A 12,465-nucleotide genomic window follows, 5' to 3' on the forward strand; every position below is an offset into this window, starting at 1 on the left:
TGATTTTCTAATTTTGAACATTTTAGAATAAGTTGAGTCTTTATCTAGGATACAGATAGGAGTTGAAAGGGAACTAGGAAGATTACTCTCAGGAATTGAGGTGAAACATTGTAAGTATAACTTTACCTGATAACTCTGGTGTACCTTATTCCTCTTTGAACTCCTGTGTGATACAGCTTAGCATTTTATTATATAACTGTTAACCTAAGATATTTTATATAAGTATTTTAAACTTCTTGAAGATTTAAATAGTATCTCATTGATAGTGACATTTATGACATTTGACATAATTTCTGAGATATATGCAGCTTTTAATATGTTATTTTTATATTTTCTCAAAGTCTTTGCTACTGAAGCTGATCCTCATAAACATTCTTGAAGTATTGGGAACATTATCTGTGTAATTATTACATGCTTTAAAGTAATCTAAAATTCTCACTTTACTTTTTTTAAATTAGGCAACAACTCTATAACTTGGAAACCTTATTACCGGCTAGCTGTGATTTTGGTAAGTTGTGTGTTTAAAGGCTAATTATGGTGAATTGCACGTGAGTTTTATGATGCATAATTGGGATATCATAATAACATGGAGGAATTGTTAAGTCAGAAACTCAGGATTCAGTGTATGACATTTTCTGAACAATAAATACAATTTTGTTGTAGCTGAGATTTACAGTATTTTTTCAAATCTAGGTAAAACTGACTTAAGGCTAAATATCTCAGAAATGAATTAGTATCAAGCTTTGGAGGTGGGGAGTGGGATAGGAAATCATAAGAGAAATAGCACTTGACCTATTTAGAATCATGGCTCTGTAGTCAGCCTGAGTTCTACCCAGGCTAATTATGGGTCTCAAATCAGGTAAGACTTCTCACCTCATTGAGTTCTTGTGAGAATTAAATGACATAATGCAGGATAAGTGCTTAGCCTAATATCTTATTAGTGATGTTTAGCAACTAAAGATTACCTAGAATACACTTTTTTAAAAAATATATATTTTATTGATTTCTACAGAGAGGAAGAGAGAGGGACAGAGAGTTAGAAACATCAATGAGAGAGAAACATCTAACAACTGCCTCTTGCAAACCCCCTACTGGGGATGTGCCCACAACCAAGCACATGCCCTTGACTGGAATCGAACCAGGGACCCTTCAGTCATCAGGCTGACGCTCTATCTACTGAGCCAAACCGTTTCAGCTGGAACACACTTTTGATCAAAAAAGGTTTAGTGGCTTACTAATGCAAAATACTAAAACAGAACATCCTCCCCTTCCAGTTAAGATGATTATTGCTTTTTAACTAAGTAGAACCCTCCCTAGACTCCCTTTATTTGTCTTGCTTCTGTATAAAAATTAACATAATCATCAAATTGCCCCTGCTTCTTAACAATGTCCAATCCAGAACAAAGTCCTTAAACTCCCCCAAAACTCAGCTGGCACAAGCCCTAACCCTGTTACAATCCCTCCCCACTCCCTCTAATTGAGAGGCCCCAACTGTTCATGATGTAGATTTAATCTTTGCAGCTGTATCAGGGCTCTTAATAAACTCATGTAGCTAGTTTTGGCCTTCAGTCCTCACCAGAAAGCTCTTAGGACACTTAGTGAAGTGTATATGTTCTTTTCATTATGCTACCCGAATAGCTTTCTATTTGAGGCAGAACAAACAAAATAATGTATGTTTTACTGATCCTTGTCCTTAAATGTAGTAGTTGGTGTTATTCCTTTTTTAGATAATGTTTTGTTTGTTTTTTTGTCTACAGACATTATATTTGAATTTTTTAAATTTTATTTTCTATTGCTATCCATGTACATATATGTATGTGTGTGTGTGTGTGTGTATATATTTGTATGTATATATATTTAATCTATCTTGAACATAAAGAGAGTGTGTGTGTGTGTGTGTGTGTGTATATATATATATATATATATATATATATATATATATGGCTGTTTTTTTAACTTTGTTGACTACATATTCTTTAATCATTGTCATTTCTGGGCCTGTTTGTATTGATTGATTTTTCTCTTATTTCTGTGTTACAGTGTTCTGGTTCTTTGAAAATCTATCAATTTTTTATTGTGTGGTGGACATTGTAGTTTTTATATTGCTGCTTTCTGGATTTTAGTGTATTTCACTGGCTATTATTAAACTGTATTCTGGTTTGCTGTTAAGTACTTATAATCCATTGGACCTTTCAAATCTTGGTTTAAATTTTGTTAGGACTCTTAAAAAGTAGCCTTTAGTCTAATGTTAAGTTAGCTTTAATAAAGCTTCTGATGATTCTTTTTAATGTGTTATGATTTTTTTCATTTTTATGTTTTCTGGAAGGAACTTGAATATTCTCTGGCATGTGTAAGCTTTGTAGGGAATTGTTTTCCTATGTTCTTACTGGTCTTGGGTTATTTTTTCTCATGCTTGAATAGATCAGTACTCTGCCAGAGATTCAGTGGGGCCCTCTACATTTCCAGAGCTTGTTTTTATTATTTTAATGTAGCTTTTTTCTTCTTTGGTACTTTTTCCCTATAAATTTAAACCTGTGTCTCCTCAGCTCAATGATTTGGGCTCTTTTTGGATTCTCTCTCTCTGTGCTGCAGCCTGGAAATTGTATTTGGATGGGAAGCTGGAACAGTCTTAGGAATCACCTTCTCTCTGGGATAGCAATCCTGCACTGCCTTGTTTCTAGTGTCTGAAAACTTTTTTTTTTTTTTAAATACATTTTATTGATTTTGTACAGAGAGGAAGGGAGAGAGATAGAAAGCTAGAAACATCGATGAGAGAGAGTCACTGATCAGCTGCCTCTTGCACACCCCCTACTGGGGATATGCCTGCAACCAAGGTACATGCCCTTGACCGGAATCGAACCCGGGACCCTTCAGTCCCCAAGCTGACGCTCTGTCCATTGAGCCAAACCGGTTTCTGCACTTTTTTTTTTTTAATGTTGATTTTTTTTAATTTTTTTTTTTAGTTAAAGATGGGATATTGGTAAATCTGATTACTTTTTCTCTGTCTTGGCTGGATGCAAGAGGTCACAGCATTTGTTTGTAACAGAGTACTGCCTTTATGAACTGAGAATTGTGAAACAGGGATGATGTGATTTTTGTAGGTGAAATATAATTAAGCTATGAAAATGCCCTGTACTAACATGGAAATGTTTGCATAACATATCCTGTTGGTTTTGACAAAGCAGTGGTCATGTTTACTTAAGTTCAAATTTAGAAATAAGTTTTGCTTTATGTGTAATAAAGTTGAGAATTTGTTGTCTTAATTTTCATCATGGTTTTTTTTTCTGCTTTTGTTTAGTGATAGTTTCTTACTCATTTTTCTTATAGTGATTGTCAGTAATATGCATATAGTAATGTTACAGGTAATTTTTGCTGATATAGATGTTCAAGTGAGGGGAAGATGGCATGGGTGGAAGTTGGCAGAAAGACATACAATATTAATACATCATTTGGGGCCTTATAAATCACTACAAGAAGTCTTTATTTCCTTCTAAATAGTATAGTAGATAACCTTTCAGGGGGAAGGAATTGACATATATTTAAAGCATTTTTGTAATTAGAGTGTAGAGCACATGTGTCAAACACAAGGCCCGCGGGCCAAATCCGTCCAGCCAGGCCTTGCAATGTGGCCCGCACCTCACTGTCATCACTGCACTCCGCTGCGTTTCCATCACAATGACAGTTTATGACTGTTCAGTAAACCATTCGGCCCGCGATTTAGGCTGGATTTTAGATTTTGGCCCCTTCTCTGATTGAGTTCGACACCCCTAGTGTAGAGGGACAAAAGAGGAGAGTATGGGAAGACCTATTAGGAGACCTGTTGGAATAATTTAAGAGATTATAGAGAGATGAATAGTTTGAAGGTATATTTTGGTCATAAACTTAAGTAGGACTCTGGTGGATAAATATAAGTTTTAAGGAAATGAAAAAAAGTAAGAATGAAATACAGGTAACTGTTGGCACCAGTTGTAATGAGTGGCAAAAACATGGGCATGAACAGGTTTTGGAAGAAATCATGGAAGTATTATTTGCAGTGTCTGAGCAATCTAAATACAAGATGTTAGGCAATCTCACATGCAAGGTCTAGAGTGCAGAATAGAGGTCTGGGTTATAGGTAAACCTTTTCAAGTCATCGTTTTGAAATAAAGTAACTGATCATACAGGAAAAGAGAGAAGTGGACTCAGGACTGAGTCCTGAGGAGCCCCCATACTAGTGGTAGAATAGAGGAGGAGGAGCCAGTAAAGGAGAGGCAAGAGAAAGAGCACATGAGGAAGAAAGAAGACTGGCACTGTATGGTGTCAGTGAAGCCAGGTGTAGTGCTACCGAGGGGCAAGTTACTTGTGCCCAGGTAGTTACAATAGTATATCCATTAATTAGGTGACCTTCATAATGGATTTTTTTGGGGGGTGGTAAGAATTACATAGAAATCAGTGGACAAGATTAAAAGAGAATTGCTGCTTGCATGTCACTGCTCACTAATTATTTAAGCTATGATTAACTTCTATTTTGGTTTCAGGGAAGATATCAACCCTACACTGCAAAGCAGACAATATTAGGCGCCAATGCGTAACATTTCTTCATTATGTAAAAGTTTTCATCGTCAGGTAGGACATCAGTTGAGTCTTTTGACTACTTTGTGAATTTTTGAGTATGTAATCATCCAGACTGTGGTGGCTTATTGTGTCTAATTGTTTTTTAGGTTCCTGACAGTACAGAATACTGAGAATCATGGTCCTGTTCATCCCTATGAGGTTTTGGAGGCTCAGCTTCCCTCACTGTTGGTTGATGAGCTTCATGGATTACTCTTGTATATTGGACACCTATCTGAACTTCCCAATATTAATCCAGGAGCATTTATAAGTCAAAATCAGATTCAGGTTTGTCTTATTTAATTTTTAGGTTATCAGTTTTTCTTCTTATAAGGAATATATATTCAAGAATGAAGGAAATTGGTCAAGAGTGTAGCTCTTCCAGATTGCTTGAGTTGAAATTCTGGCTCTTCCTTTTATTAATTATGTGCCTTTGGGCAAGTAATACCTCTTGTCTCATTTTCTCCATCTGTATAATTGGTATAGCTTCCTAGAGTTTTTGGGAGAATTAAATAAAATTAAAATGAATAAAGCATTTAAAACATAGTATACACTAAATCTGATAACTTCTCTATTCTAATTTATAACAATGCAACTGTTTAAAAGTTTCAAATCAAATAACCTTATTTTCTAAAATATGTGTCATCTTTCCTTTTTTAAAATATTTTAAAATTGATTTTTTGAGAGAGAAGAAGGGAGAGGGAGAAATATCAATGTGAGAGTGAAGCATCAATTTACTGCCTCCTACTCGGGGATGCATACGCCCTACTCGGGGATCAAGCCCACAACCCTGGCCTGTGTCCTAACCGGAATCCCAACCAGCAACCTTTCAGTGTGTACAGGACAGTGCCCAACTAACAACTATACTGGCCAGGGCTCCTTTTTTATTATAGTAAATTCAAGAAGATTACCTTATAAAAATTACACCTTCAAAACCACATCATTTTGTCTATTCTGACCTTTGAGACTTTCAGAATATGATTAAGATTTTTTTTTGTTGTGTGTGTGTGTTTTTTAATATATTTTTATTGATCTCAAGAAGGAAGTAGGAGAGAGAGAGATAAACATTAACAATGAGAGTGAGAATCATTGACTGGCTGCCTCCTGCATGCCCCCCACTGGGGATCGAGCCTGCCCTTGACCAGAATCAAACCTGGGACCCTTCAGTCCCCAGGTTGACGCTCTGTCCACCAAGCCAAACTGGCTAGGGCTGATTAAGATGGTTTTGACTGCCCTGGCCAAGTGCCTCCATTGGTTGGAGTGTAATCCCATACACCAAGAGGTTGTAGGTTCAATTTTTGATCAGGGCATGTACCCAAATTGCAGGTTTGATCCCTGGTCAGGAGACAACCGATTGATGTTTCTCTCTCTTCTTTTCTCTTTAAAATCAATAAAAACATATTCTTGGGTGAGGTTTAAAAAAAGATTGTTTTGACTAAAGCCCCTTTTCCCCTACCTTTTATTATTCCATCTGAAGTTATTTTTTTAAATTTGTATTGTAGCATAACCCAGCTTCCTGATATAATTAACAAATTTTCTATAGGATAATGTGAGTTTAAGTGGATGACAAATTATGTTTCCCCATTGATTCCCTGAATTTTTAACCTCTTCCATTCTATTTGACCTCATCAATTTGAACACTTAGTTTTTAGGAACATATATTTGTCAAAATGTAAAGTACAATTAAGTGTTTATATACTTCTGTGAAATTTAACAACAAACAAATATTGACTCTTTTTAAGGGGTCAATATATCTAACAATAAAAGTAAAAAGGGTTTCAGTTGAACTCAGGTTTATATGTATAATCCATAGAAAGCATATAGGTAATTGCCTTTAATTATATCACTTAATAAAGATTCATAGTTAGATCTTGGGGGAGGGATAGTTTTCCTTCATTTTAGTCTTTGTAAATTAAAATCTTTTTTATTTTCTGGACATCCATTAAATGGTTAAGAAAATAATTTAGGAGCAGAAATAAAGATTGTGTGCTCTAGTCCTCAAATTAGGTTTTGCCCTTCATAGGCTTTTCAGTTTAGCAAACTTGAAAAGATAGGTTATTTGAAGATCAGAAGACTGAATTTTTAAAGCAGGGGAATGTAGTCTTCAATACATAAAAAATAAATTATGCACTAAAATTCTCTTCTAAAACAATAGCAAAAACATCTTACACAATAAAAAGCATCTGCCAAGATTTTATGTATTTCTTCTATTTTACCAGTCATATATGAAAAGTATTGATTTAATTGGCATTTTCTGTTGAGTATGTTTTATTTAGTTTTTTGGGGGAAACTTTTTAGAAATATTTGGGTATTATGTATTACAGATATTTTATCTTTTTCAGCAATTAAGCTGACTTACTAGATTAGATTGAAGTTTTTTATATAGTTATTTTTTTCTTTTGTATCTCTGTGCCAATGTTAGAAATATACTTGTTTTCACATTTATCTATTTGATTTATCTTTAAAAATAATTCTGTGAGATGGGAAGTCTAACTTTAGTTTCTTACAAATGAATAAGTTAATTCTATCTCATTAAATGACCCATGGTTTTCCCACTGATTTGAATACCACATTTATCCATTTTTCTTCCCTATGTTTGCTGTTTTTTATTATCTATTTTTGAGCCAATATGATTTATTAATGTAGTGTTTTACTTTATTTGCATATTTGATATGGCAAGTTCCTTCTGCATCATTCAGTTGTTTTACTAGGACATGTATCATTGTGTGTGTGTGTGTGTGTGTGTGTGTATATATATATATACATTTTTTTTAATATACTTTTATTGATGTCAGAGTTAGAAACATCAATGATGAGAGAGAATCATTGATCAGCTGCCTCCTGCACTCCTCACACTGAGGATCGAACGCACAACTCAGGCATATGCCCTGATAGGGAATCGAACTGTGACCTCCTGCTTCATAGATCAACACTCAACCACAGAGCCATCCCAGCCAGGCCTCATTGTATTTATTTTTATAGTGATACTAAATGCTGACTGCTAGCTAATAGCACTGGCTTTTTATTTTTTATTAAAGTATATTTTATTGATTTTTCACAGAGAGGAAGAGAGAGGGATAGAGAGTTAGAAATATCGATGAGAGAGAATCATCGATCAGCTGCCTCTTGCACACCCCCTACTGGGGATGTGCCCACAACCACAGTACATGCCCTTGACCAGAATCGAACGCGGAACCCCTCAGTCCGCAGGCCGACGCTCTATCCACTGAGCCAAACCGGTCCCGGCAAGAGCACTGGCTTTTTAGTCATAATTAGATTTGAATACTAATGTGAAAATTGAGAGATAATTTATTTACCTCTTTTAACTTAAAAGGCATAACAATAATGTCTGCATGATAGATTAAGGTTCTCTTGTTAACATTCTTTATAGGAGTTCCTGGGTATGTATTACATTTTTAAAGAAAATATGTTTTTATTTATTTCAGAGAGGAAGGGAGAGGGTGAGAGAGATAGAAACATCAATGTGAGAGAGAATCATTGATCAGCTGCCTCCTGCATGCCCTCCTACTGGGGATTGAGCCCACAGCCTGGACATATGCCCTGACTGGGAATCCAACCGTGACATCTGGTTCATAGATCTATGCTCAACCACTGAGCAACACCAGCCAGGCTAAAAACATACTGCTAACTAAAATCTAAAATTCATGCACATAAGTGTTTTGTTTTGTTTTTTTAATATATTTTATTGATTTTTTACAGAGAGAGAGAGCTAGAAATGTCGATGAGAGAGAAACATCGACCAGCTGCCTCTTGCACACCCCTGACCGGGGATGTGCCCGCAACCAATGTACATGCTCTTGACCGGAATTGAACCCAGGACCTCTCAGTCCGTAGTCCGACACTCTACCTCTGAGCCAAACCGGCTTCGGCCACATAAGGGTTTTTAAAATTATTTACTGCTTTGCAGCTGTGATAGAATCAGAAGTTGGTTGCAAGGGTCCTTTACAAATCTATTCAGCAGCCCCAAGGTGGGTCTGTCTTAAATTAGATGAAAATATATCCTATCCTGCTTTCAAAATCTCCAGTGAAAGGATCTTCTAATGAACATGATAAAAGTTTTTCTTAAGCTTAGTGGTAGATTAATTGATACAATGTCATGGTGCTTATAGAGGGATTTTTGTTGTTGTTGTTTTTTTAATATATTTTATTGATTTTTTACAGAGAGGAAGGGAGAGGGATAGAGAGTTAGAAACATCGATGGAAGAGAAACATCAACCAGCTGCCTCCTGCACACCTCCCACTGGGGATGTGCCCGCAACCAATGTACATGCCCTTGACCGGAATCGAACCTGGGACCTTTCAGTCCACAGGCTGACGCTCTACCCACTGAGCTAAACTGGTTTTGGCTGATAGAGGGTTTTTGTGATATGCTATTAAGTACCTTGTAATGTATTATGAATTTTCAGTCACAGTTGATAATGTCATTCACAGCTTTTCCCACCATCCTGGCATTTATTACATCTCCACCTGGATATCCATTGGCTGGTGCTAGAAATTCTACATATGCTTGGTGTAAAATTGAGTAAGTTGATAGATACTTGATTTATGTCCTTTTTCTAATCTAAACTATTATTGTGGGGTTTTTTTTTAATTACACAAGTAATATGTTTTCTGATTTTTAAAAATCAAATAGTAACCTAAGTAAAAAGTGAAAATCTCACTCCTTTTTTCCAGAGATAACTTCTGGGAACAACGTGGTCTGTTTATCTTTCTGTACTTTCTATTATATATACCAATATATATATGGAAACTCATTGGTAGGATTTTTGTTTTGCTTTCTAACCACATATGCTGCTGTCATTGTTCTGTGTAGGGTTTTCTTTTTTTTAGAAATTTGATCATGTTCATGCATATGGTTTTACTTTATTTAAGGGCTGTATGTAAAGGGTCTGTCATTTATTTAGCCAAGTTTATTTTTTAAGTATTTCAACTATTTCCATTTTTTTATATTATAAATAATATTACACTGACTATCCTTGTGTGTATATATACATTGTTCAATATGTATATAAGTTATGCTGTGGAATAGATTCTTAGAATTGGGGTGGCATATTGCAGTTTTAATATTGTATATGCTCTATGTTGCTGTAGAGTAAATTTTCCCAATTTGTATACATCATCTGTGAACATTCCTTGCCTCATACTATTTCTAGTAATGGATATTATCAATTATTTTTCTTTTTTTGCCAACAAATAGGTGAAAAATGATACTGAATCTCGATTTTTGCAATTTCTTGATTACCAGTGAAGTTGAACATCTTCACATAATTTTATTGTCTCTTTACATTTCCTTTATTACTTAGTTATTCATGATCTTTTGCAAATTTTTCCTTTTTAGTATAAGTTCATAATAAGATAATAAGCTTTTATTTTATATGTTGCTCATTTTTTTCTTGGTCTTGTTCCTTGGCATGTTTAGGTTCTATTTTTTTTAATTTAATTTTATTGTTTAAAGTATTATACATAGTAGTACGTATTATATATCTCCTCTCCCTCCCCCCGCCCCCCCCAATTGTACTTTCCCCAGTTTATGTTCTCTTTTTAAGTTTAGTGATATTCTGGAAATATTTAGTTGTAAAGTAATTATTTAGGTTATAAAGACATCCATTATCTCAATATAATTAATGAATAAATATAAAAATACATATATGTATTTATCTATGTGTGTATACACACACACACACACACAAATATGCAGCGATGTACACAAATACATGACTTTTTTCTATCAGGTGAACTCTGTATTTTAAGTATTTTCTTAGAGCAAACTGGTGGATTTACTCTGCTATAGGTACAAATTTTGGTATCTTTTGTTTGCTTTATTTCATGCAGTTGGATATAGCTACTTTATCATTGTTTGTTAAAAGAATAATGTTGTACAGGCTTTATTGGTTAGAAATGAGGGTGAAGAATTTCTAGTGTTTACCCTCTTCTTTAATTTATTTTTATTTTTTTCTCTTAACTAATCTTGCATGTTTATTTCACAAAGATGGTCACATTAACAACAGAGAAGCCTATTTAATAGTAATTGGAAGGACTGAAACTTTTTTACATGATGTTTATCAGTGTTCATATAAGAAAGGAATTGTAAAATTTAACTTCTGTTTGCAAAACTTTGCTTTTAACTATGTTACAGTCTTGTTATAATTTAAATGTGTACAGTAATTCTGTAGTTTTAGCTAAAATTCATTTTATTACATTTTAGAACATGTTGTATATGGTCATCAGTTTATGAATCTGGCAGGTGACAATTTAACCAATGTCAGTCTATTTGAAGAGCACTGTGAAAATCTCCTTTGTGATTTAGTAAGTTTGTCACTCAACAGGTATGACAAGGTAATGATTTAAGAGTTTATTTGTATTTTTGTTACTTAATGGAATAGTCCTTAATCTATGTGATTTAAGCTTTAAGAATTTAATCTAAATTTAAAAATTATCTGGGAGTTGAATGGGAAAGAATTGATTTTAAACATTTAAAAGAGGCTGGAATTAGTGTTTTAGAGCTGTTTTAAGCCTTTCATCTTGTCAAAAATAAATAAATGAAAACAGGATGTTTATGGTAATGACTGGAATTTAACTTTTGTTTACATAGGAGAGGCCAGCCCTTTAATCGTCTAGTATATTGCTATTGCATAATGAAAGAGATGAATAATTAAAGTTAGTTGGCAAGCTTAAAAGGTGGTTTTTGCCCTAGCTGGTTTGGCTTAGTGGATAAAGCATCAGCCTGCATACTGAAGGGTCCTGGGTTCAATTCCAGTCAAGGGCACATGCCCAGGTTTCAAGCTCGATACCCAGTAGGGGGGTGTGCAGAAGGCAGCCAATTGATGATTCTCTCTCAGTGATGTTTCTGTCTCTCTATCTCCTTTCTTCTCTGAAATCAATAAAAAAAAATACATATTTTTTTAAAAGGTGGTTTTAGTTGACAAATTTTAAGGGTAGTTTTCTTGAAAGTTCTAGCATCATGGTGGAAATTACTTGTTTTTACTAAATTGTATTTATATATAGTGTTTAATAGAGACAGATTTAAAGGTATAGTACACATTCATTTTCAAATAATGGAAATATATAGATTGTCATCACTTACAAGCAATAAACCTTACTAATAGAAAATCAGGATTTATAATTCTTTAAAATGTAGATTGTTTTATGTATTATCAATATCTCTTAAATTTAATCTACATATTTATAATTAACAGGAATGTATTAATCAGATATGATATAGTAATATCTTACTTAATGTATTATGTTAGAAATGTATATATAATGTATGTGAAATAACATATATTATGAGTTTTAGAAGTTTAGCTATAAGTATAGACAATATTAATATTCTCTGCATTATTAGGGTCATTGAGGATATATTTTTTATAAAAATGGTAAAGCCCAGCCAAGAGATCGCTGGTTCGATTCCTTGTCAGGGCACATGCCCTGGGTGCAATCTTGATCCCCTGTGGGGGCCATGCAGAACACAACCGATTGATGTTTCTGCGTCATTGATGTTCCTGTCTCTTTCCCTCTCCATTCCTCTCTAAAAATCAATTTAAAAAAGAAATAACAGCTTTAAAAAGAATATGGTAAAATTGCTTAACTTTTATATAGCCCTAATAATTGTATTTATTCTGACTTGTAACTATTTTTAGTCTCAACAGTGAATCAGTTATGTTCTAATATTTTTTTTATTACATGTCTTTTTATTATGTTTGATGAATTCGATCAAAGTTTGGAAACCATGAAGCTGAGGTCAAATCTAACATACCCCCTGTTTTTATAAATAAAACTCTACTGGAACACAGCCTCATCCTTTTTTTTTTTTTTTAATGAATTGTTAGTGGCTGATGCACAACAATGGCAGAA

At 34.2% G+C, this 12,465-nt stretch overlaps 1 protein-coding gene across 3 annotated transcripts in view; it reads left to right on the plus strand.

Moving 5' to 3' along the window:
• The window catches only part of MMS22L (MMS22 like, DNA repair protein), a 97,354-nt gene that overhangs the window by 3,268 nt on the left and 81,621 nt on the right, over positions 1-12,465 (plus strand). For 2 of the 3 annotated variants that reach the window (XM_036415108.2, XM_045572693.1), the window contains exons 4-8: positions 459-508; positions 4,518-4,605; positions 4,701-4,878; positions 9,043-9,133; positions 10,817-10,947. In XM_036415108.2, the coding sequence (XP_036271001.1) occupies positions 459-508; positions 4,518-4,605; positions 4,701-4,878; positions 9,043-9,133; positions 10,817-10,947 (538 nt within the window). Of the gene's footprint in view, positions 1-458; positions 509-4,517; positions 4,606-4,700; positions 4,879-9,042; positions 9,134-10,369; positions 10,403-10,816; positions 10,948-12,465 lie in introns of those variants that run through there. The other variant, XM_045572694.1, reaches the window with a different exon arrangement.

Source organism: Pipistrellus kuhlii, unplaced genomic scaffold (assembly GCF_014108245.1).
Source record: "Pipistrellus kuhlii isolate mPipKuh1 unplaced genomic scaffold, mPipKuh1.p scaffold_m20_p_5, whole genome shotgun sequence".
NCBI classification, from domain to species: domain Eukaryota; kingdom Metazoa; phylum Chordata; class Mammalia; order Chiroptera; family Vespertilionidae; genus Pipistrellus; species Pipistrellus kuhlii.